This window comes from Zootoca vivipara, chromosome 5, assembly GCF_965207765.1.
Source record: "Zootoca vivipara chromosome 5, rZooViv2.hap1.1, whole genome shotgun sequence".
Lineage (NCBI taxonomy): Eukaryota > Metazoa > Chordata > Lepidosauria > Squamata > Lacertidae > Zootoca > Zootoca vivipara.
Window position 1 is genome coordinate 58,749,383 of NC_142588.1, and position 25,121 is coordinate 58,774,503.

The window sequence follows — 25,121 nt, forward strand, 5'->3', positions numbered from 1 at the left end:
TTTGATCAAATGCAATGCATATCAAGTGGTTTAGTAGAAAGGTGATGTGCATGGTTTTTTGTTTTGTTTTTTAAAGATGGCAAACTAAGTTAATTGGTGCTTTGCGATGGAGATGCTCCTCTCACTTCAATAGCCCTGAGCTGGCCCAATGCTTATTTGTTAAATATTGGTGCTCAAACTCCAGTTCCTCATGCCAAGGTGAATAATTGAACTTTTGGAAGCACCAAGCTTGACCATTGGTCATGGATGCATGATCTGGACTAGCCTACGGCTTATTTCAGTAAAATAAAAAAATTCCTTCAGTAGCACCTTAAAGACCAACTAAGTTTTTATTTTGGTATGAGCTTTCGTGTGCATGCACACTTCTTCAGATACACATATTATTTCTTATTTCAGGACACATAGCTTATTTCAGGACACATAGCTAAATATTATTTCTTATTTCAGGACACATAGCTTATTTCAGGACACATAGCTAAATCAAACCCAAGTTCCTTCTTCCTACCATATATACTCTCACATCACTGAATGGAATACAGAACCAGGAGTCTATTCCAGCCCAATGGGGAAGGAGCTGATGAGTGAGTACACAAGATGGGTGCGGTGAGTCAAACAAGTATGAGCCAAATAGCACAGGGCGGGTGCACTTTCGGAACAGGCCTGGAGTCGAAAGAGTCAGTAGCTGGCATTTCACAGATGCCAGACTCAAGGGTTCCATGATCTGGACCCAGAACTCCAGAGTCATGTGGTTTAGAAGCGGATAATGAAAAGCCCGTCTTGTTTTCCTTCCCCTCCTGGTTGCTGAATCTTTCGAGAGCCGCCGCGACTCTTCCGAAACTTTCCTCGACCTCAGCTGCAGAGCGCGCTTCCAGCCGAACTCCACATTTTTCTGCTATCGAGGGCGTTGGCCTTTTGTTTAAACGCCCACCTAAGAGCCTGAACTCGGAGAGAACAGCTTGCCTGAATCCCCAAGGCCCCCGAGAGGGCGGTTTCCCTTGGACGGGGCAGGCGAAGAGGACCGGGGGCTCGGCTGCAGAAGTCTCTCCCACCCCAGCCGTCGTCCCACTGCCGCCTGGGGCTTAAGGCACGGGACGCCAAAATAGTTTCAGGCGGGAGCTATGCGGGGCGGGCGGCGTCCCTAGAACGAAGTCGCAGGCAGGCAGGGCTCTGTTATGCTGTACCCGTGGCCCGGCCCTCTTTTGGCAGGGAACTGCCGCTTTCGCCTCTCCCCTCCCCTCTCCAGTCCCACTTGAGCGCGCTCGGCGGGCGCCCCCTTCGTCGCGCGGGAGGGACAGGAAAAGAGGCAGAGCCTCCCTGGGCCCGGAGGAGGGTGGAGGGAGGAGGAGGAGGGCTGCATCCGAAGAAGAGCGCCCCACGATGGGAGAGGGAGTCGCCCCGGCGGCGGGTAGGTGCTCAGCTACTGTCCTGGCCGCCTCAGGCGCTGACGGCCAACTGCTCGTTATTAATTGCGCTCAACAACTTAGAAAAGTGGCGCCGAAGAGGCAGCTTTTCCCTCCCTCCCTCCCTCCCTCTCTCCTCCCCCCCCCCACGCCCAAGCCTCGTCCGCGGTCTGAATCCATGCTGCGTTTTACTTTGGTGGGACAGGAGGCGGGGAGGAGGGAGCGGCCGGGGCCGGGGCCGAAACAAGAGGCACCTCAAGAATTCCCAGCGCCTTCCGTGCCGTGGCGCTCGGGCGTCTCAGCTGTCCCCAGCAGCTTCTGCGTCCGCCGAGTGACAGCCGAGGCTCAGGGTGGGAGCAGGAGCCGCTTTTAACGCCCTGGGGAGCGCCGTCGATTTGCCTCTCGGTCAGGGCCGGCTGCAGGTTTTGGTGAGCCCTCGGGCACAGGTGCCCATGGGGCACGGTGATTGCTTCTCGTTTCTTGTTGTGCCCTTGCTTCGCTCTCGCTCGCTCTCTTTCTTCCTTTCTCTCTCCCTCTCCTCCCGCCCATCGCAGCTCCCTTCCTGCCTTTCCCCTACCTCCTTTACACTCTCTGCTTTTGGGTCTCCTATTAACACACACTGCTCCGACACACAAGCACACGCTGCCGCTCCGTTTCACACACACACACCAATACCCGCTGTCTTTTCTCTCTTTGCACCAGGTCTCTCTTTTGCCCACCTACGGTATACAGTACTGTATATATATCGCAAGGACTCTGGGCGAGTTCTCAATGGGAGGGACGGCTGGAGAGCTGCAACTTTTTCGTGCTCCTTATTACTATCTCCCTTGGTGCATATGAGGCAGAAGTGTTGTTTTGCTTTTCCTAGGCGTCTCTCCCAGCTTGCAGAATTCTCTGAAACAAACTTCCCGTTTTCCCTTGACAGAGCCACTTTGAGGCCACAGAGAATATTTTCTGATACTCCTGGGCTTTTTGGAGCTGGATGGAGCCGTTGCTCAGCTCCTTGCAGGCATCTCAACTTAGGACATGTATGATCACCCTAGAGGCTCTGATGATATCATAGGAGCCTCTGGAACAGTCACCCATTTTTCTGCTTCAGAGATGCCAAGAAGGAGCTGAGCAACAACACCCTTGTGATTGAAGAAGCCCTCAGGGCTCAAAATAAATGTGCTGCATTACTTCTTCCTACTCTCCACCCAACAAGAAATAGACCTTCAACAAGAAGTCCCTGTGAATGTTGCTGGAGCTTCTGGGGCAGCCTCATTTCTTGATATGAAGCTGTTGGGAGGAGCCAGATATTTGCTGCTGCCATGCAACTCTCCCATTGAGAAGTGGGAAACTGGCCCAGCATCTCAGGTTAGCAATGTTGTAGGCCCTTGGCAGGTGCCCCACCTTGCCTATTATTATTATTATTGATAATAATAATAATAATAATAATAATAAGACTTTTGGTTTGAAGCTTGGCTACCAAATGGTGGTATTCAGAATAATTCAAAATACAATGATGATTCATAGTGAATACAAATAATCTAGGACTGCCAGACTGCCAGCAGGCCTGCTAGGCAGCAGAAGCAGAAGCAGCCTGACAGCAGTGGCACAATAATTCAGCAGCCTGTGAAGTCTTGCCACGGCAGTGGGTGGTGGTGGCAGAAGTGACGGCGGCTTGCAAGTCCTTGTTGTGGCGGTGGCAGTAGTGGCCTGCAAGGCCTTGCGGTTGTGGCAGGAGACAGAAGCGGCGGTGGCCTGCAAGGCCTTGCTGAGGCAGGCTCCCACAGCTTCTGCCACTGCCTCCAACTACTGCCAGGAGGAATTGCAGGCCTCGGCTACTTATTGCCACCACGGTGAGGCCTCTCAAGCCCCCCTGCTTGTGTCACCACAAGGCCTTGCAGGCTGCCACTACGGTATTATTGCTGGAATTTTCTGCCACTGCCGCAAGGTCTCACAAGATGCGACTACTGCCGTCACCTCCTGTCACTGCCGCGAGGACTTGCAGGCCACCGCCGCTTCTGTTGTCAATTCCTGTCGCCACTGCGAGGCCTCGCAGGAGTACACTGAAGATTTGTCTACTGCATGTGCATTGTATTTTATAGAAGCAAGAAGATACGAAGATAAATAGGCAACAGGTGTAGTAAGACAAAGACTGGTGTCTGAGTTCAGGTGAGGAAGAACAGGTCATGTGTTTTGAGCCTGGAAAGAAGTGCTTGAGTTAGGCTTGGGAAAATAGGTACAGTACTGTACCTAATTAGGTACTGTACCGTAAAGAAGCAAAAGGCATCAGTGTTTATAGACCACATATGTTTTAAGGTTGAGCTTCTAGAATCTCTGGGATTCCTTGGAAGCTTACCAAGAATGTGTTTGTGCTCAGGTTCTGCTTGTGAACTTTCCATGGGCACCTTTGCTAGGCTTTGTCCATGGACTTGATCTTACAATGTTCCTTGATCAGAAAATGTAAAATACTTTGTCCTCTTATGAGTCCTGCAACATGTAGCTACAGGGACATTTAGGTAAATATTCAAATTTGTGTAGGGAACATAGCTGCCAAGTTTTTCCTTTTCTCGCGAGGAAGCCTATTCAGCATAAGGGAAAATCCCTTTAAAAAAGGGATAACTTGGCAGCTATGGTAGGGAAACAGGCTTGGCCAGTGTTTAATGCAAACTGATCATGAACTAGAACAGTCACAGAGTCACAGAATCATAGAGTTGGGAGAGACCCCAAGGGTTATCTAGTCCAACCCTCAAGAACTACAGTATCAATAATTTTGGGAGTAGTCCTAATTCAGCTACTTCTAATGTTTTTAGTTGATAGTAGGAAAAGTTTTCCCCAAAGGAAAGCCAATTCACATATCCACAAAAGTACAGCTGCATTCCTGCTCATAGCCATAGAACAAGAGTTTTTTTAAAGGAATGTTCAGACTGCTAGTTTTCATGGGGTTCTCCTTCCTTATATGAGAGAATGCTAGTATTTATTTTCATATTTCCAAATTAGACAATCGCCAGAATGTCTAAAATGCAAGAGTCAACACTATGAACTAAGTAAGACAAATTTGATGCCTCAACACAAAAATGAAGTCTTGTATTCACATAAATATATTCCTAATCTGGTATCTTCATTTATAGATTTAGAAGCACCCCCCCCCCACACACACACACTTCTGCTTCCTGTTACTGTATTCTTCTTTCCATAGAAAAATGTGTAGCAAAAGAAAAAAATAGATAATGGTGACCCTTGCCTATATTAATACTGTAGTTATGTTGAGGGATGGAGATGTATTTATATATCACCTGTATTGCCATGTGAATATAAATTCTCATTTACCTGTGGAATACAATATTGTAACACTCTTGTGTTTCCTTCTCATTTTTTCCCCCTTTGGCTTCCTTTATGGTTCATATTTACCTTGGCAGAAAGCGTTGTGAACATACTGAGCACTGGAAAAGAACAAGCAGAGGATGCATCATGATCTCCAGACTCACTGTCACAAAAAGCTGGTGTGTGTGCTGCCTTCCTGCCTATAGGTACTTTCCTGGCCCTCAACATGCCTCCTTGCCATATTTGGTGTGGGAGTTGGACATGGGGCAGAGGAACTAGGGCATTGAAAGTACCACAAGGAGGCATGCTGATCGGCAGGAAAGTGGAGAATGCATGTTTTGCTGGGGGTCATAAAACAGTAATGAGAGGGAGTAAAGACAGTAGAGTTAGATGAAGTGGAATGAAAGGAGGAAGACAGAACAAACAAGCATCCATTGCTGATGCTGCCAACTGATCATTGGCAACTACTGGTGAAGGAATATGAGAGCACATGATGCAGCCACCTTGCTAAGCAATATTTGGGCTGGTCAGTGTCTAGAATAGATTGAGAGACCATGAGAACTGCTTTGAGCTTCAGGATGGAGGAGAGGCAAGACAGAAGTGCACTAAGTAAATAAATAATTAAATAAATATATATGCACATGAGCAAGAGGAGGATCAATCAATCCGTCCCCAGGCAGTAGACTCATAGAACTGTAGAATTGGACGGAACCATGAGGGTCATGTAGTCCAACCCCCTGCAATGCAGAAATCTTGGTCTGTTAGGGGGGGAAACCAAATAGGGATAATAACATTATGACTTTGTCTAACCAAAAACCACAAAGCATTGAGCAGTTTCATAGAGTTTCACAGAGCGCTTCCTTGTGCTAAATGTTAAACAATAAACAGTAATAATAAAGGGTAGGAGGAGATTAAAAATGTTACTAATAAAGAGCATGATAATAGTTCAGTCTGCAGGTTTGTCACAGTCTTAAAATGATGATTCAGGAAACACTTTGGAGACTAAGTATCTCTGTCAAAGGAAGTAATAGTAACACTTTATTCTGCTTTGGTCAGACCACACCTGTGTATGCTACATGATTTATCATGCACCCCCTAAACAAGCCTGCCAGCCTCAGAGGCAGTGGAGGATGCTATTGCATTGCCAGTTTTAATAGTATAATTCCGCTAGTAGTCCAGTCAGCTTCTGTTAATGGAATGGGGGGACGATCATTTTTTGCCCTGGGGAGAAAATTTCTAAGGCCAACCGTAATAAGCATGAATAAGATTATACACTATTGCAATAATATCTGTATAAAATATAAAGTAGCAGGTGAAGTCTGATGGCAAGTTTCACATTATTTTTACAATTTGTCATTGCAGGTATCTTCCACATTAATGGAAGAGTTGGATTGTTTAAGCACACTACATGCTTTTTGCTTCTACATGGCATCTGAAACTCAATACAGCAAATCAAGAGAAAACGGTTCCTTCTTTTTTCTTCAAGTGGGCTGAAGTTCTACAGTTCTACCTCTAACATTTATTTAGACTGAGAGAAGGGGAGCAATTTTTCATCAGTACGGTACTTTTTGTGTGGGAGATAACTTTTCAGTATATCAATAAATAATGAAATGTAATCAGTGTGCCATAAATTAGCAAATTAGCCTTGCACATTTCACTGGTTAAGTTAAATTTCTCACAGACAGCAGCTACCTTACAGTTGACAATGGATTACTTTTTCCCCCTTGTAAGATTATTTTCTTAGTGAACAGAATCAGTCTTAGCTCAGTTTATAGTGCAGCCAATTAAAATTCTCATTATGGCAGTAACCTATAGACGTGTAATAACAACAGTGAATTGTTATAGCAGTGTTGTGATAGATCGTCGACTTCAACATGCTGTGCATTACTGTACAGGGGCATGTCAGGTATTTAAGCAAGGAGTTGCATGCATAGTGGCCCACCACAGTGTTTGTGCAGAGCTAATTAAAGTCCCTGCACACAACCTTAGAGGTTCAGATCTGACTCACAGACTTTCAGTGCCTGAAAATTCCCTTTCTTTGGCTGGGGATGAAGATTACCATCAAATCCTTCCTAGTAGTAACCCAAGGCTCAAAAAGGGGTCTTCAGTTCAAAACACTGCAAGTCTGAAAGATATCACTGGAGAAGCCATAAATCTCGCTAGTGGGAAAATAAAAGAATTTTCATTTGAAAAACTCAGAAATTCTTCCAATCAAGTAACCTATAGAAAGGGAAGAAAAGTTAAGTCAGACCCATTCAATAGAAGGTCACTAGATTTTGACTTGATCTATGGCCATTTCAGCAATGATGAAAATTCCCCTCCTCCCTTTGGCCTGTCACATAATTCCTCAACAGATGAGAAATGGCAGGTCAGCAGCACCTCAGTAGAGGGAAATGTGAATTCTACAATTTCCTTACCAATGCAGACTCTCTATGAGGATAGCTTTCTTGCACAGATTTTGGAAAAGCACAAGCTGGATGGTTCTTCTAGTGGAGATATTAAGATGTGCTTGGACATCTTGCTCAAATGCTCTGAGGACTTGAAGAAGTGTACTGATATAATAAAGCAATGCATCAGGAGGAAATCTTCAGGGAGTGCCAGTGGAGAAAGTGGCAATGATTCATTAGCCAATTCTGAAATGATATATATGAATTTAATGTCAAGGTTTTCTTCTTATATTAAAAAACTGCCTTTTGAGTTTAGACAGTCTGGGCTAACTGAGCCTGGTGACATGGTAGAACTAATTAATAGCCTATCTGCTTTGCAGCAGTCTAATTTTCCTCCAGTATTTGGCAATGAACAGCCACCTAGATATGAAGATGTTGTGTCCTCCCCATCCTTTATGCCAAGGCAATCTCTCACCTCAAATTTACGAGGTAACCAGAACAGCACTGACACAAACTCCTCAGCAAAACCTACCCACACTCCAATAGAGAATTTTTCAAAGGTTTTGCAGGAAAACTTAGAATCTACAAATGATGCTTGTGCGCTACCTCAGTTACTATCTGTAAACCCGTCAGACTGCATTTCTCCCACAGAAACTCTGTACATTATGGAAGAATCAGATAGAGAAAAGGCATTGGGCAGTGTATCAAGTGTTAAGAGGAGAGGAAGACGGGTTAATTCAGACAGCAATGAGCAGAAAACAGAAAGGGCAGACTCTGCTGGAAATTCAACTAAAACATCACCTACTTTATTTCAACCTGTAATGCTGCCCCAAACCTCCACCCAAGCAACCTCAGACACTCAAGGATTTGAATGTACTGTACAGATTTCTAAAGGTGAATCCAGAAAAAATAATCAAGAGGAGATAGACAAACTTCTCCTGGATTTGGAACATTTTTCACAGAAAATGGAGACTACTCTGAGAGAGACTACCACTAAGACTAATCCTGCATGTTTGAAGCATATTAGCCAACCTTTAACTCTGGAAAATAAAGGCAAAATCTGTTCACCTGTAGACAAAAGTCCTCCTCCCTCTTTATCAAAACTCATGGAAACCAATGGTCATAAAATGGAGGATGAAGACAAAACCCTTTTATTGCGAATTCTGGAGAGTATTGAAGACTTTGCCCAGGAACTAGTAGAATTCCGAATGGGCAAAGGAAGCTTATCAAAAGAGAAGGAAGTGATGCACATTCTTCAGGAAACTTTGGCCACTCCCTCCATCACAGCTGCTCAGCAAAGCTACATAGGTACATCTGCCAAAGAGCCTGTCCCAGCACTTATTCAACAGATGCCAGAGGTTATAAAGGTAAGAATGCAAATCTTTATTTATGTAACAGTTAGGGGCCATACACATGCAACAAATTTCCCACATGAATATCACTTCTGCATAGAAAAGTACAGTATATACTCTATATGTTTATATACTCTTTGTGTATGTATGTGTATACTTGAATGTTTCACTCTGTGTACATACAATGTGGAATTCTGCCACCTTTTCAGACTTCCCGCTGTTTGTCCATATGGCAAAATACTCACACATGTTCACCGTGTGTGAAAGTGTGCATGTAGGCTGTCTGTAGATTATAGGTGTGGTGGGTTTTTTTTTTACTAGTTGGGGGTGATACTGTAAAGCATGCTTCCTCAAACTCGGCCTTCCAGATGTTTTTGGCCGACAACTCCCATGATCCCTAGCTAGCAGGACCAGTGGTCAGGGATGATGGGAATTGTAGTCTTAAAACATCTGGAGGGCTGAATTTGAGGAAGCCTGCTGTAAAGCAACGATTACTTATGGGGTACATTTTTATTTTTATGTCCTTTCATAGCCTTACTAAATCCAGTCTCACAGGTTTTATAGTACTTCAAGCTGTACCCCGCAGAACAACTTCCAGAAGTGTGTGGCCACTACTGCTGCAACAGATGTGTGTAAAGTCTGTTGTAAGTATGGCAGGCTTCACTTGGGCTCATCCAGACTTGTTTTCGTGCTGTGTTTCTATGCACAAGTCCACGTTTTAAAGCTCCATGTCCAAGTGCTTTCCCACACCCAGTGCTTTCTCTTTGAAAACCCACTCCTTACCACTGAACTGGAGCATACAGCAACCTGCAGCAAACCTGAATTGCCGTTTGTTCCAATTCAGCAGTAAAGACAGGTTTTCCTGGGGAAAGAAAAAGCACTCTGATACTGACCAGGAAAGCATTGACCTGTGCCTAGAAAGTGCAGGTTAAAAGGCAAGTGTCAATGAGCCCTGTGTGCTCTCTCTCAGCATCCAGAGCACATTCTGGAATTGTCTCAAAAGTTCTTTTAAATTATTTTCAGTACATGGAAGTCGCTTACTAACTTCTGGTCTAGTTTCATATCTCCTTTAAATTGTATAAGAGAGGCTGGAACTGGAAAAATTGAGTGAACATGTTCCCCTCTCCCTGGAAATGCTTTCCCCATTTCTTTTCCACTGTTATGACTATACAGTATAGTAGGGTCACTACTTTAAAATAATTGAGTTGAGCTGAGGTGTTTACTTTACAGTACTTTACTTTAGCTAAAATGTGAGTAAGAGGTGGCATGATAGAAGTTTATAAAATTATGCATGCATGGCATAGAGAAAGTAGATAGAGAATAGCTTTTCTGCCTTTCTCATGACACTAGAACTCAAGGACATCTAATGAAGCTGAATGTAGGAAGAGTCTGGATGGATAAAAGAAAGTACTCTTTGGGCAGTGCATAGTTAAATTATGGAACCTGCTCTCTCAGTAGGTAGTGATGACCACCAACTTGGATGACTTTAAAATAGGATTAGACAAATTCATGGAGGAAAGGGCTATCAATTGCTACTAGCCATGTTAACTATGTTCTGCTGGCACAGATGGAGAGAACAATGCTTCTGAATACCAGTTGCTGGAAACCACAAGAGGGGAGTGTGCTCTTGTGCTCAAATCCTGCTTGCTGGTTTCCCACAGGCATCTTGGTTGGCCACTGTGAGAGCAGGATGCTGGACTAGATGGGCCCATTTTCTTGATTCAGCAGGCTATTCTTATGGATTGTGTGATTTCAAATTTATGCACTTGGCAGACGGCTAGTTGAAATCTCAGCAATTAAATGCCCAGAAGACAAAGAGCTTTAAAGTTATTTTGGCACAGAAATGACTTTTAAACTTTCTGCTTTGCTTACCGGACTCTAGGAAACTCTTGCGCAGGTTCTGGTGGTGTTAGTGAGGTGTTGCGGGGCCGTCCAAGATCTCACGAAAGCCTCCAGAGCCCACATGAAAGTTTCCAAGATCCCAGTAAGCAAGGCAGAGAGCTTAAAAGCTCTTGATTACCAGGCTCTGGGAAACTCTCTTGCGGTCTCTGGAGGCTTTCACAATATCTTGGATGGCCCCAAAATATCTTGTGCTGGCTCAGGAAGGTAAGGTTGCTGGTGCAGGGACAGTTGCAGGGAGTTGTTTTGACTATACATGATTGTGACTTTACACACTGCCCCCCTGGAATGTAACCCCTGTACAAGAGCAAGACACAGTCTTACTGTATAGTAGTCAAGCCAGTGATTCTGGATTTGGACTAGTACCTCATAGTACAATGGGGAATATTGCTTCCATAGTCCAAAGGGATATTTGGGAAGGGCCATAGCAAGTGTTGGGCTTCTGCTTTGTATGCAGAAGGGTTCTGGATTCAATCCCTGGTGTCTCCAGGTAGAGTTGGAAGAAACTCCTGCCTGATATCCCAGAGAACCACTGCTGGTCAATATAGACAAGACTTAGCTGAATAGACCAGTGATCTGAGTCAATACAATGCAGTTTCATATGTTCCAATGATAGACATACTTGCTTGTATACAGCCACAGTTTCCTGTATGGAAATGTTATCAGACTGTGGGAATTAATCAGGTGTGATGCTCCTATTTCAAAACACAGGGATGTTTTCAAAACACAAAATGCAATTGCTATGTGTGATGATTGAAAGAAGAAAGTAATTGAAGCCAATTTTTATTATTTTAAATAGCTGGGTAATATAATTTTATAATTATAGCAAAAATGTTCGCAAGGAATGAAAGGTGGTATACAAATACTTTTAATAATAATAATAAAATTTATTTATACCCCACGCTCCCCAGCCAAAGCCAGGCTCAGAGCAGCGAACACCAAATATAAAACAACTGATTAAAATACAACTCAACAACAAGAATTAAATTAAAAATTAAAAATGCAGCGTCATATAAAAGGGAAAAAGAAAGGGAAAAATAACAGAATCACATTGACAAATACATTTAGGATTCCTAGGATAAACAAAATCTTTATCAGTCTTGAACAAAGCTAAATAAATTTCTTGAATACCATAGTCTCAACTGCTGATATATCTATTTCTGATCCAACTGAGACCCCATATACCTTTATAAACCTGCTGGCCCTCATATCACTTCTTGGAACATGTGATTGGGTGACCTAGCTTTATTATCCCTTCTGAAACAGTAAAATAATAAACATGTGAAACTTAGTTTTTCATGTCCCAAATCAGATTGCCACTATGAAAAAATATTGCATTTCTTGAGTTCCAGAGCAAACTGTAATTGCAGACAGTAAATTCCTTTTCTGTTCTGAAATAAAAGCTTTTATATATACAGTAGTGGCAATGGTTGTTAATCTTTTTTTTTAGCATTAATTCTCAGGTTTTGGGAATAGTACACTTAATTAGACTTTCCAAACTGCTTTACCTTCTTGAGTATTTTCAAAATGTCATATAGAGAAGGGCTTAGTTTCTAGTACCTGTACTGTGTGTTACTACTTAAGAGATTTTCGAAATATTGAACAGTATATAAATGCTTTAAAATAATTAAATTTAGCATAAGGATAAGCTTTTGATTGAAAAGTGGTGTCCAGCAAAAATAAGTGACAGAATGAAGCATTAAAGAAAATATTTAAAGAATTGCTTTCTTATGCTTGAATTGATTATCCCGATATTTCTAAAATAATAATAATAACCACCTGCAGCACAATCCTAAGCACATTTATTACAGAGTAAGTATTAAAACTAATTTCTGAGTAAACATGTATAGGAATGCATTGTTAGTGCTTTTGAATGTGGAAGAAAAATGCTTGATTTTTTTCTTCTTGTGCAGTCCCTTTGAATTGTAGGAAACAGCTAAGTTTTCCATAGTAAGAAAGAAAGGTGAACAATTAAAGAGTTCTGAGTATTTTATTTCATAGTTCAAATTAGAAAAATGTGTGATTATGCGATGGGCACCTCATAACACCATTTTTCACACAGGACTAAGCTGCAGCATGTTTTTGCTTCTAGCTTAGGCTGATGGCTGTACATTCGCACCTCAAATTTCACCTCTGAAGCTCATAAAATAAGAACTATCTGGGAAGGTGATATATTTAGCTACTCCTGCAGTATGTCTAACTTTAGCACCACTGGTAGTAGTGGTGGGTGCTTCCCTTCCCACAATACCTCTGCTGTATCACAAGCCAAGGACAGATTGTCTGACTGTCATGTAGGGACATAGATTCTGGTGTAGATCATGTCTCTTGATAAAGAATTGCAAAGAGACACCCAGAAGTATTCATCCTTGGGGATTATTTGACTGTCGGGGGGGGGGGTTCTTTGGCCTTGCGTCTAGGTACAGTGACCGAACAATCCTTGCTGTAAGTAAGAAGAAGGCAAGGTATGTTTCACTTAGAATTTGTTGGCCATAAAAAAACACCAAACTCCAAATCAAGAAAATTGCTCATTGTGGCTGAAGTGATCTCCCAGAAGGACTTGATACCTCTGCTGGGAAGACAAAAGTTTGCTCAGGAACTAAGCCAGGATGATGATCAAAGAAACATCTATGCGAAGGGACCCAGATTTACGAGGAGAGTTAGCTTTCCTTGCAAAAGGCTGTGATTTTGTTCTTCCATCCCGCTTCAAGAAGAGGTTGAAGTCATTCCAGCAGGCCCAGGTTTGAACATGCTTTTCTTTTTATACTTCTTTGTATCTTTTTATTGGATACGGGGACAGAACTGTGTCTCCCTCAGGCTTTTCTATTTTCAGAAGGTTATTTGCACCAGATACCCATAGGTTTAAAAATAGGCCTTCCAGGCTTAAGCACACAAATGCCCTATTGGTAAACAAGAGGGAAAAGTCGAAAACTATTTTTCTCTTGAAGATAATAATATTAACACTAATAAAGATTATTAGTTGAAAATAATCAAAACTTGTCTGCCACTTGCTGAAGAAAGAACTGCTCCAATGTGTTTCTGTTTTTGTTATACTTTTGTTTGTTTGTTTGTTTGTTTGTTATACGGTACTTTCCTTGGTGACCCTAAATGTCAGCTGTGTTGGGAAAGCTTTGTTCTGCTCCTCTGCTGTAAATATGTTTTAAGGATTAAAACCCAATGACTGTGGGAGAGGTCATGTATGATTGTGCTTCAGTATTCTGTGTGTTATCTCTAGCTGCTAAAGTGCCTTCTGATAGTAAAAAGCAGGAAAGGGGTCTTAAGTTTTTGCTGAGAGCTTAGCTTGACGTTAACTGGGGGACTGTAAATATAAGTCTTAGGATGCAAACAGACAGACAGTTTTTGATTCAGTCTGCCACTGAGACACCTGCAAGGAGATGGGTCTGCAAAAATCTTTGCATCCCCTGTTTATTATTTGTGCATCACTTTTTGGTGCTCTCATAAAAAATTGGCACAAGTGGTGTCAACCAAATCACCTTATTGGCAAATTTGTTCCTCTTCCACTGTTCCTCCATCACAATTAGAGCCTCTTTGGGAAATTTTGTAATTGTATACACTCACCTAGCCATCTTACTAATTTCATCTGCACATGGAAACCAAAACCTAGCTACCCAGTGGTCTTGGAACTGAGCAGCTTTATTATCCTAACGTAACAGTTTCCCAGACAGGATCCAGTTACAAAAGAGATCCTGGAATAAGCTCCTAAAAGAAGGGGAATCCCTCAAAACAGCTATCAAGGAGAGGCACTTTTCACTGCCCATCCATCCCACAACAGAGGTGGCAGAAAACATAAGGGGAGGTAGGCAGGACACTGTTTGACTGGTAAGCAGAAGCCAGTCTGGCTGAGGGGCACTCCAGACATCAGTGCCTTGTAGTAGAAAGATGGGGTATAAATCTTCTAAATAAGCACAAATGTTCTCCTATCAGATTATTGTTGGGGCCCAGTGACTTCTTTAAGCTACAAGAAGAGCCTGCACACTTCCTCAGAGAACTTTGAATGGATGCTCTTTTAGGAACTTAGGAAAGTGCAGTACCAGAATGTGTAGTACTAACAAAAAATTACGCATAGATCAGAAGTATACATTGAAGCTTCATTATGCCAGCTCCGCTAATCAAAATATCCTATGTGTTTCTCCTGTATGTGTTTATATATAGCTATTGTTGCCAATTATCCAAGGTTTGAGGGGTTGTATGCCCCTGAGGGTCTTTTTGGATTAATTAGGTGGTGGCACATATGCACAGCTTACTTTAGGTGCTTGCTCATTAATTTCTGTTTATCTAAAGGGATACACACACACACACACACACACACACACACACACACACATTCTATTGTACCAAAAATAATTTTTATGCGTTATCTTTCTAGGTCCAAAATAAGGAGAGGAAACCTGTGACTACATCTCCAGTACCTGCAATTTCAGCAGTCAGCTCACAAGCACTTCTGCCTGCGAATAAAGTAACTGTTGGTACCCCCTTGTCCACAAACATTCCACATTTCTACTTCCCCAACGGACTTCCTAATGTCTGCAGTAGTCATGAGGAGACCATTGCCAAGGTTGAGGCAACCTTTTCTGAATTTGAAGATGAAAGAGTACCGCTTAATGAAATGGGGAAAATTGCAAAGGTAAATATCATTATTGCCAGGCTTTGGGGACTTACGGAAGGTAAAGGCTCGGTACAATATCAGCAAACGGTTTTCAAAGAAAAAGCGTGTTCTCAGATGAAGTGGCTTTTAGCTGAAGTGACAAGATGAAGTAATAAACAAAAGCGAAACTTTTCCAAAAGGAATGTTTCAGTCTATTTCCAGTCTCTGTCATAACTCCATTCTAACCTACTTCCACATTAATCTATTGCCTTAAGAAAACTCTGTAAAACTGTAAATAAATTTACATTTAAATATGTATTTAAATCACAAACTAAGATTTAAATATGTATTTTACATTAGTGTACTCATTTCTAAATGTATTTTATCTAAAAGAATACATTTTAATGTAGTTTGATAATATTTTTGAGTCAAGAGCAGTATCATAAAACTCAAGAAAAGTGCAAACTCCAAAGGATAGTTATGCTTCAACCTGTACATTATTCCAGGAGGTGTCAGGTTAGTTCATGTAAGAATGTGGGCTGAACAAAAGTCTCCTCCATCCATTTGTCTAAGGGTGAGAGAATAAATCCAGACCAGCTTGATGCTGTTCATACTGCACATGGTCTCATTTTGGTTTTAAGTGGCTCATATGAAATCAGTAATAATTGGGGTGTGTTTGGTTAATTGGGGAGTGTTTAGTTGTCTTAGCCATGTTCGACTCTCTGTGACCCCATGAACCAGAGCATGCCTTGGAAACACTCACTTTCTTCTCAAAGCTTCTCCTTTTTTATGTCCATGGAGTTTTCTTGGCAAAATACTGGAGTGGTTTGCCAGTTCCTTCTCCAATAATACTTACTTACTTTGGAGTAAGAAGAAAAATGGATTCAGATATTAATGTACTGTATTAGGTCCAATTTTAAAAATCTGGTTTAGTTGGATTAAAAAAAAAGGCAGAAGTTACATTTTCTTCATCTTATTTTCTGTTAAAATGTCATCATAAAGAAGAAAAATGCCCCTGCCTGAATGCTAGCTAGCTACATTCTGTCTTATTGTGTTGTTCACAGATATGCTGCTGCCCTCTGTACTGGAAAGCTCCCATGTTCAATGCGTCAGGGGGAGAGCGGACAGGATTTGTATCTGTACATTCATTTGTGGCCATGTGGAGAAAGTGAGTACACTGTGCAAAAATATTCTTCTGGAAAAAGCAGCACAGTATGCCTTTCGTTTGCATGTTTGTTTATTCTTTTTCTGTGTTTCCACTGTGCCCTTTAAATACAGCTCTCCTTTTTAAAAAATACTGTCTCCAGTTTCTTCCTGTTAATGTAGTCTGTATTTATTGACAAATGCTAGTCCTGTTTGTGGGGTAAATCTTGTAGTCATACAAGTTTTGCATATGTATTCATAGTTTTCTATGCCAGAAAGGCCCGTTGTGGCAGGAGTGGGCAAACCTTCGGCTTGTGGGATCTGGTTTGTTTTTCATCCTGTTGTCCACCAACCAGAGCCAGGTGCAAAATAATGGCCCAGGAATAGTGTAGAATTGAGGAACAAGGTGCTTCTGAGCACGTGCTCATGCCAGAATTTTGTTTTTAGTATAAGAATTGGAGCTCCCACATAGATCTTTTCACACATACATCTTCCCCTGTTGTCCCCCAGCTTTCTTCATCTCGGCAGCCTAACTTAAGCGGGAGGACACTTTTAGTTATCTCTATTGTAAAAAAATTGGAAGCTGCAAACCTATGTTGATCTACTATACATAGATCTACCAGTAAATCCCAGAAGGTGATATCCAATCATGGCATCCTATATGCACAGTGGACTTCCACTCCTGTAAATGGGACTTCCTCTCCTTCCAGAGCATTTCCAGAACCTTCAAAGCAGATGGGGTGGGATAGGAAGGTGAAGTCTGGTCATATCTGCTGATGCCTTTTTGAATTTCACCAAGTGGTCATAAATTTTCTCCCAGCCATTCCTACGCCTGCCTTGGAATTTCTGGTTTAATTATAAGATGCCAGAAACACATCTAATCTGGAGTGAATACTTCAAGTGAGGGAGCTCTGGTGTGCAGTGCAGTGCAGTGCAGTGCAGTGCAGTGCAGTGCAGTGCAGTGCTTAACCATTTTCAATATTTTAAAAATTGCATTGGACCCAGAGTTAAGCATACACAACAGCTGTTGGAAGCTGACTATGCCACCCGCTCCTCCCCATGTCAGCTCCTCTTGCCCCCAGAAAATGTTCCATCAAGAATCATGGGGCCCTTCTAAATGGCAGAGGGGGCAGAGCTGAGGGGGAGACGAAATCTCTGAGGCGACTTTTGCAAGCAGAGACTGTGCTTAACTCTGAATCCATAGAGAGTCATTGAAATCAACAAGGGCCTTACTGTTAACCTCAATAGAATATAGGCTATTCTTGTTATTGAATGTCTGTCTGAAGTTGTATTACTTTTACTTACAGTCAAGAGAATAAATTGGATGCAGACCACCAACTAATGACACCAGCTACAGCATTCTAATGGATCTGTGTAGTACTTATTGAAGACATTATCACAAAATGTGTTGTACATTATTTATGCCTCTATACCAAAGAGTATATATAAAGTACTGTGAAAAATGATCAAAAGAGTACATGTATATTTTGGTCCCAATGCATGAATTAGGAAACTAATCCACCTGGCACAGAAGCCAAAACATTCATGTGTACAACTGTTCTTACATTACTTTATGCATACTTTCTGGTGCATGAGGATGAATCTGTGTACATTCCACATCCACAATCAGCCTTCAAGGCTGACCTAGAAGTGGCACTAAGTATATCACTGGAAATTGCTCCTCTCTTTTTTTACTCTATAGTTGTCATTGTGAAGCAACTCCTAAGCCAAATAACTTCAGGTGGCTATTTTTGTTGGACCACAGCAGAAGAAAGGGTTAACCTTTTCTTTTCTTTTCTTGTGCAGTGCAGTCATGATCCCAATTGGGACCCTTGTCATGGCTATTTAGAGCAGGGGACCCCAAACTAAGGCCTGGGGGCCGGATGCGGCCCAATCGCCTTCTAAATCCGGCCCGCGGATGGTCCGGGAATCAGCGTGTTTTTACATAAGTAGAATGTGTCATTTTATTTAAAATGCATCTCTGGTTTATTTGTGGGGCCTGCCTGGTGTTTTTACATGAGTAGAATGTGTCCTTTTATTTAAAATGCATCTCTGGGTTATTTGTGGGGCATAGGAATTCATTCATATTTTTTTTTCAAAATATAGTCTGGCCCCCCCACAAGGTCTGAGGGACAGTGAACCAGCCCCCTGCTGAAAAGTTTGCTGACCCCTGATTTAGAGTATAGAAAGAGAAAGTGACAGTCAACTTCCAGAGATGTGTTTAGCATTTTGTCTACTTTGATCCTTAATGTTAATACTATTATTATTCACAGTATTATTTTTGCATCATCAATGTACATGATGCTTTATATGGAATTTCATAAGCATAAAATAGTCAGATCCCCAGCCCCAAGAGGTTTACAGTATAAAACAGATGATGTGAAAGACAAATAGAGGTTGCAGAGGGTGAGATAAGTGTTCAAATTGGTAGCTGGGAATGAGAATTAAGGAGTTAAACTGAAGACCTTACAAAGCTGTGCGATTTTGATTATTTGGGAATTCCAATCGATAGGAATACTTTTACAGTCTTATTTCTCCTTTGTAGGATACTACACAACTGCCATGATGATGCATCGAAATTCATTTGCCTTTTAGCAAAACCCAGCAGCAACTATTTGGAACAAGAAGATTTCATCCCTTTACTGCAGGTTTGTGTGACTTGCTAATAAGTTTCATTTTCTGAATTAGAGGAAAAACCCTTTAGATGAGCACCTAATTTTTTTTTGAAGAAGTCATCCCTTTCCTCCTCAATATACTCCACCCAGAGAGCCACAGCTTAATTCACTCACTGTGATCTGAAGTTAAGCAACATGCAAACGAAAAAGCCAGTCAAGGTCTGCATAGCAGGATGCCCTGCTGAGAGAGGCACTGACAGGATCTTCAGTGTTTGTAGGGGCACAACTAAGACAGTGCGGAGAAGGTTCCATGTGAACACACACACTGGGAGTTCCGCTTTTTGTGGCTTTTTGTGAATGTGGACTGAAAATACGTTGTTGCATACTTACTACCTTTTATGTTTTATTTTTCTGTCTTTTAAGGTAACTCAAAATGGTAGCCTAGCAGGTGTGCATTACCTATGAATCTTAAAGGTTTCATTAAACACGGTAGCTTTTATAATGCTGCTATGAACAGTTGCCTGCACAAGTTCTCCTTGTAGGCTTCCCATAGGCTAGATCTAGCTGGACACTGTGAGGACTGAATTGCAGGACAAGATGGACCTTTGGTCTGATCCAGCAGGGCTTTTCATATGTTCTTACACTCTAACTGCTGACAGTGTTGTATCATATAATATCTCTAACTTTTCTGTGTTACATAATTTGGATATCTTTCAGGATGTAGTCGAAACTCATCCTGGACTGACATTTCTGAAGGATGCCCCAGAATTCCATTCCCGCTACATTACTACGGTAGGTTAACTTCATGTACAAGGTGTCAGCATTTGTCTAAGAAAAGGTTCATGATTCATTTTGAGCTGTGCTCAGTGTTAAAAGGAAAGTAATTCACATTGTCAAATGGCATAATAATGTTTTACCCCTAGCATCTTGTTCCCTTACCTTAACTTCTTTGTTAAGTTGTCCACAATGATAGGCTAGTAATACCCTGCCTATTGTATGCAGGGCTGTCTTTGAAAACTGCTTGGAAATAGCAATCAGTCCAAAATGTAGTGACTAAGTTACTAACCAGATCTTCTGAAGCTTATATTGCTGCACTGACTCCTGAACTGTTTCTGACCACAATTCAAAGGGTTGGTGCTTGCTTTTAAAGCCCAAATGGCTTTGGATCTGAATATCTGAAAGACTATCTATACCCATATCAACCTGCTCTTGCCCTGAGATTACCTTTGGGTATTTTAGATCCCTCTAAGACTATATGCATATTTTTGTTGTTTCCTATACATGTAGTTTGTTTTGTTGATTTTAAATATCGGTCACTGGCTGCTGTCAGAAACAGGATGCAAGACTTGTGGAGGGGTGTGTGTGTGTGTGTGTGTGTGTGTGTATCACACAGAATAAGTCCAGTTTTGAGACTTGTATTTAATCTTTTTCCAGGTTATTCAAAGAATATTCTATACAGTCAATAGATCCTGGTCTGGGAAAATATCCCTAACAGAGTTGAGGAAAAGCAACTTTCTGCAGGTTTGTTAATTTTTTTAAATTCCTATGAGCAACAAGTATTTCTAAAATACTTTCCGTGATATCCATGATATCCATTGTTAGATTAGATCAATTGAAATAATTGGACTTAGTAAGTAATATTAGTTGTTCCCATAGCTTGTTCAGTGTTTTCAGTTTTATAGCTGGATTTAGCAAAATTTACTAAAAGAGGATCTGGACAGGTTTGTACATTTCTAGTGTTGAAGGATGATAGATATGACACAGTAAGGATTATAGTAGCCACATAAGCTTCACGTGGTCACAAAACCATCAAGTATTAATTTTGCTTGTTTGTGGATTTTTTAAATAATCACAAAGTTTAATGTTTCATACAGTTCTTTTGCTGTTTAAGGTATGTAGTGAATAATAAGAAAGACTGACAAGATATAATTCTTGTTACAGTTCTTGGTCTGTGCCTTCTGCCTATGGAAAATGGAATGAATTTGTTCTCATTTTTTCAGACCCTAGCTCTCTTGGAGGAAGAGGAAGACATAAATCAAATCACTGATTATTTTTCCTATGAGCACTTCTATGTTATTTACTGTAAATTCTGGGAACTGGACACTGACCACGATCTCTACATCAACCAGAAAGATCTGGCTAGATACAATGATCAAGGTAAGCAGAGCAAGAGAAGCACTAGTGGTTGTTGTTACTAATATAAAATAAATATTCTCTCATATGTACTTTATGGGCATCCCAGATTACCAAACTTGATCTCTCTTTCTCCATGTTCTTACAAAAAACAAAACAAAAAACCCTTGCATATCTCTTTCTGTCCTTCAGTCATGTCATTATTATGCAAAATAGACATGCAATAAAGTAGTCCATGCTCTTGGGAAAATTGGATAGGATATAGCTTTTCCCTGTTCAGTTGCTGAAAATGCTAATCTATGCCATAACCTTGTAGGGAAAGAGATGTAAAAAGTTAAAACAGTGAACAGGCACCATATTCTTTACCATCTCAAACCTTGCTGTAACACTATGGGTTAATTTTGGCCTAAATCTGCTGTAGATTGAAGCATTAAAATGTTACAAATTGCCTTTCATATAGATGCTCATCAGTCCAACACACCAGGCAGGGCACACTCTTGATGTGATCTTTGCCCCCAAGTGATATGAGGATGGACTAAAGATAGAGGGACTGCAATGTGCTCCCTTGCCATGGTCAAACCATTATCTGGTTAAGTTTGGGCTGATGACGTGGCAGCTACCTCTTGTAAGGTGGTGGGACTGTTTGGATGGTTTGCCCTCAGAAACTGATGGAACCTGATAGGTTCCTGAATGCTATTTTATTTCTTTTTTTCGGGGGGGGGGTCCAGTGGAGAAGGCTGGTGATCTTGTTGAGGATGTTTTGAGATCAGGTTCGTCTTATGCAATCAACTGATGCACACAAGATACTTGTGACAATGCATCCAGCCACATGCTCCCTCAATCCTTGCCCCTCTTGGCTTATCAAATCTAGTAGAGGGGGGCTGACTGGTTGGATCCAGAGCTTAGTTAGCGCTTTGCTATGTGATAGCGTGGTCCCTGCTGCACTGAAAGAGGCAGTGGTGCAACCGCTCCTAAAGAAACCAGCTCTGGACCCTTCAGATTGGAACAGCTATCAGCTAGTTGCCAATATCCTTTCTGAGAGAGGGTGGTGGATAGGGCCATGCATAGCTGCCAAGTTATCCCTTATTTTAAGGGATTTTCCCTTATGCTGAATAGGCTTCCTCGCGAGAAAAGGGAAAACTTGGCAGCTATGGGGCCATGGTGGAGCAACTGCAAGCATTCTTGGAGGACAGGTTATTTAAATCCATTACAATCTGGATTCAGGTCTGGTATGGAATAACCTCTTACCCGTATCTGGGAGTGGGTGGCGGTTGTTGTGGCCCATCACAGCCAGCCGCCAGGAAGCAACATAATGACCAGATCAAAAGTATTCAGAATCAAAACTATTTTAAGGCATTTATTTGATACATAGTAAAAACTTATCTGAAGAAGTGTGCATGCACACGAAAGCTCATACCAAAATAAAAACTTAGTTGGTCTTTAAGGTGCTACTGAAGGAATTTTTTTATTTTACTTCGATCCAGACCAACACGGCTACCTACCTGTAAGTAAAAACATGGCCACTGAGGAAAATCATTTTTCAGCTGCGTTTGCACATGATTGAAAGCCACTTCTTCTGCACAGATATCACTTGTGTATAGGGAAAAGCAACTATTGTTAGAACTATTGCAAACACATTCACGAACTGAAACTGTTCCTAATCCTTCTTTCTTCATCTACAGCTCTGTCAAACAGGATTATAGAGAGAATATTCAGTGGAGCTGTGCTTAGGTAAGATAGTAGGGAACAATTAAGATCGAAGGAAGAAAATTAATTTTTGAAATAACAGAATGGGATTTAGGAAGTTCAGTGTAAGATATAATCACTTTGATTCCTTATCTGGGGGTGGCTTCAGATGTGCAGCTTACATTGGCTTTGGTTTAAATCATTTGGAGAAGGGAAGGGAAGGGACAAAACTCAGCAGTAGATCTTGCTTGCAGAAGGTTAAAATCTCTGACATTTCCAGGTGGGGCTAGGATTGTCCCCAGGTGGAAACCCTGGAGAACAACTGCCAGTCAGTGCAGAAAATACTGAACTAAATGGAACACTGATTTGACTCAGCTTAGCTCCTATGATCTTGTTTCCTAAGGCACATGTAATGCTCACATTGGCTGCCATGGACTTTATTTCTCTTTTGAATTATCTCTACTCTACAGTGTTGAGAAACAAAATGCAAAGCTCAGTTGCACTTTTTATTGTGATGTGAAATTTCCCTGACTCTTTCACATCATCTGTCAGAAAATCTCCAGGAATGATGTCTGTCTTCAATCCAGAATAAACTGTTTTCAGCCTGAGATACAGTGGATTGAACACACATGCTGTTACTGAACAATAAACCTTTCTCAGTCTGTATTTTAGATACATTCATAAGAAAGCTTTATCTTCCTGGAATGTCAGGAAAAGGTTGCCACATGGAGACTTTGTACAACATAAATGATTATATAAACAGCCCAAAATCTTGATGCTGAGAGAATGTGATCTACTTTAATTTAAAAGTTGTCATGTTTGGGTTATTAGTTTGCAGTTTCTGATCTGCTCTCTAGGGAACTCTTGCAAGTTAAATAGTATTGAACTTCAAAGAATCAGGGAGTGGATAACCAGCACTAACACATCCATGGGCTCTCTAAGGAATTGAAAGTGAAATGTTGAGGTGTATTCAGACATCTATTCTAAAAAAATCACCATGTGAACTTCAGCGAGTGTTTGAAATCTGTCTGTTTCAGAGGAATGCAAGTGCACAAAGAAAACCACATGAGCTATGCAGACTTTGTATGGCTTCTAATTTCTGAAGAAGACAAAAGAAGTCCCACAAGGTGAGATAAATCATCCAGAAATTTGGAGTAGGTGGCGTGAAGGAACATATATACAACGTTTGCAGGTTGTTAAATGCATATGTTCTGTAACTCCAGGGGCAAATAGCAACTGCCAGGAAGGTATTCTTGACAGGAAAATAGGGGGAAAGGATAAACCTCTGTACACAGTACAGCTGCAGCCAAATGAGACTGCCCCATGGTTGCTTTTTGTTCTTGTTACTTGTCCTAACATTTCCTGTGCACTCCACACACATATACAGCACTTCCATAGGCTCACAATCTTGGCCTCATGTGTCACGTGCTAATCATGTGCTAGGGATAGGGAGGAATGAAAAGAAGATGATATTGACAGTCACATGCATGCTGTATAAAAAACACAATGAGAATGATTCAGCTAGTGAGTCCTGCTTGTGGAAGCCAACACAAGGGTCTTCCACTAGTGCAGCAGGGCTTTTTATCCCTCCTTCTCCTTGTGCCCCCACGCCCAATTGACTCTGGTGGGGTTGGGGAAACACTCAGAACAGCACTTAGGGGAAGGAGGGGGAGATTGTTCTGTCTGGCAAGTGAAATTCTTGCACTGATGTGATGATCTCCTTAGTGCTATGTTGTATATAAAATATAAATATAACATTAAGAAACGAATGTAATATGTAGGTGTATAATTGCCCGTAGAGACTGAGTGCCCTGACTGTCACTGGATGAAGAACTTAGGCTTTACTTTTGTGGTAGAAAAAAGGAGTCACTCCCCAGTGGCTATCAAGTCATGAAGATCAGAAATACATTGTTCTGATACTTAGCCTCACTGCTATAGCATCACCTCTGCTTTGAATTTATCTAGACATCTTCTTTATCCTGTATTTTGCTGCTAAATGTGAACATTGTCTCAGTTTGTAATTTCTTTCGAGGATGGAGAACTAATGCAGTTTGAGTCACTGAGCAACTGAGGGTATTATATATCTTAGCTCATGCTCTGGATTTCTAGATTGAAATTTCCAATGAAAGGCATTATGAGGAAGGAGTCTGGACAAAGCTTCACTGTGCATATGAAAGCTGTCTCAATAAGGGTTCTTTGTTAGAACTATTGCTTGCCCCAACTTTGCTACAAACAAATCTTATTCATTCCCCTTTCCCTAGTATTGAATACTGGTTCCGCTGCATGGACTTGGATGGGGATGGCATGCTCTCCATGTATGAACTGGAGTATTTTTACGAGGAGCAGTGTGAGAGGATGGAATCCATGGGCATTGAGCCACTGCCATTCCATGACCTGCTGTGCCAAATGCTTGATCTAGTGAAGCCAGAGTGTGAGGGTAAGGCCCATTTATACAATAGTATTCATCTACACTGCTGACCATTTCTTGGGAGTATGATTACCTTTGATCTCTCAGGTATATTTGATCTCCCAGACCCCTTTAAAGAGTTATCATACTCTGTCTGCATCACTTTTTTGGCAGTCACCAGCAGGAC

General features: G+C 41.5%; 1 protein-coding gene across 4 annotated transcripts in view; it reads left to right on the plus strand.

Moving 5' to 3' along the window:
- The first annotated feature begins 747 nt into the window (after nucleotides 1-747).
- The window catches only part of PPP2R3A (protein phosphatase 2 regulatory subunit B''alpha), a 32,798-nt gene continuing 8,424 nt past the window's right edge, over nucleotides 748-25,121 (plus strand). Inside the window, exons 1-12 of one of the 4 annotated variants that reach the window (XM_060274618.2) lie at nucleotides 748-2,756; nucleotides 4,805-4,888; nucleotides 6,072-8,463; nucleotides 14,732-14,989; nucleotides 16,015-16,118; nucleotides 18,639-18,741; nucleotides 19,426-19,500; nucleotides 20,143-20,229; nucleotides 20,709-20,865; nucleotides 22,524-22,572; nucleotides 23,565-23,654; nucleotides 24,789-24,964. In XM_060274618.2, the coding sequence (XP_060130601.1) occupies nucleotides 6,508-8,463; nucleotides 14,732-14,989; nucleotides 16,015-16,118; nucleotides 18,639-18,741; nucleotides 19,426-19,500; nucleotides 20,143-20,229; nucleotides 20,709-20,865; nucleotides 22,524-22,572; nucleotides 23,565-23,654; nucleotides 24,789-24,964 (3,055 nt within the window). In that variant the 5' untranslated portion in view covers nucleotides 748-2,756; nucleotides 4,805-4,888; nucleotides 6,072-6,507. The remainder of the gene's footprint in view (nucleotides 2,757-4,804; nucleotides 4,889-6,071; nucleotides 8,464-14,731; nucleotides 14,990-16,014; nucleotides 16,119-18,638; nucleotides 18,742-19,425; nucleotides 19,501-20,142; nucleotides 20,230-20,708; nucleotides 20,866-22,523; nucleotides 22,573-23,564; nucleotides 23,655-24,788; nucleotides 24,965-25,121) is intronic. The other 3 variants (XM_060274617.2, XM_060274619.2, XM_060274620.2) reach the window with 3 other exon arrangements.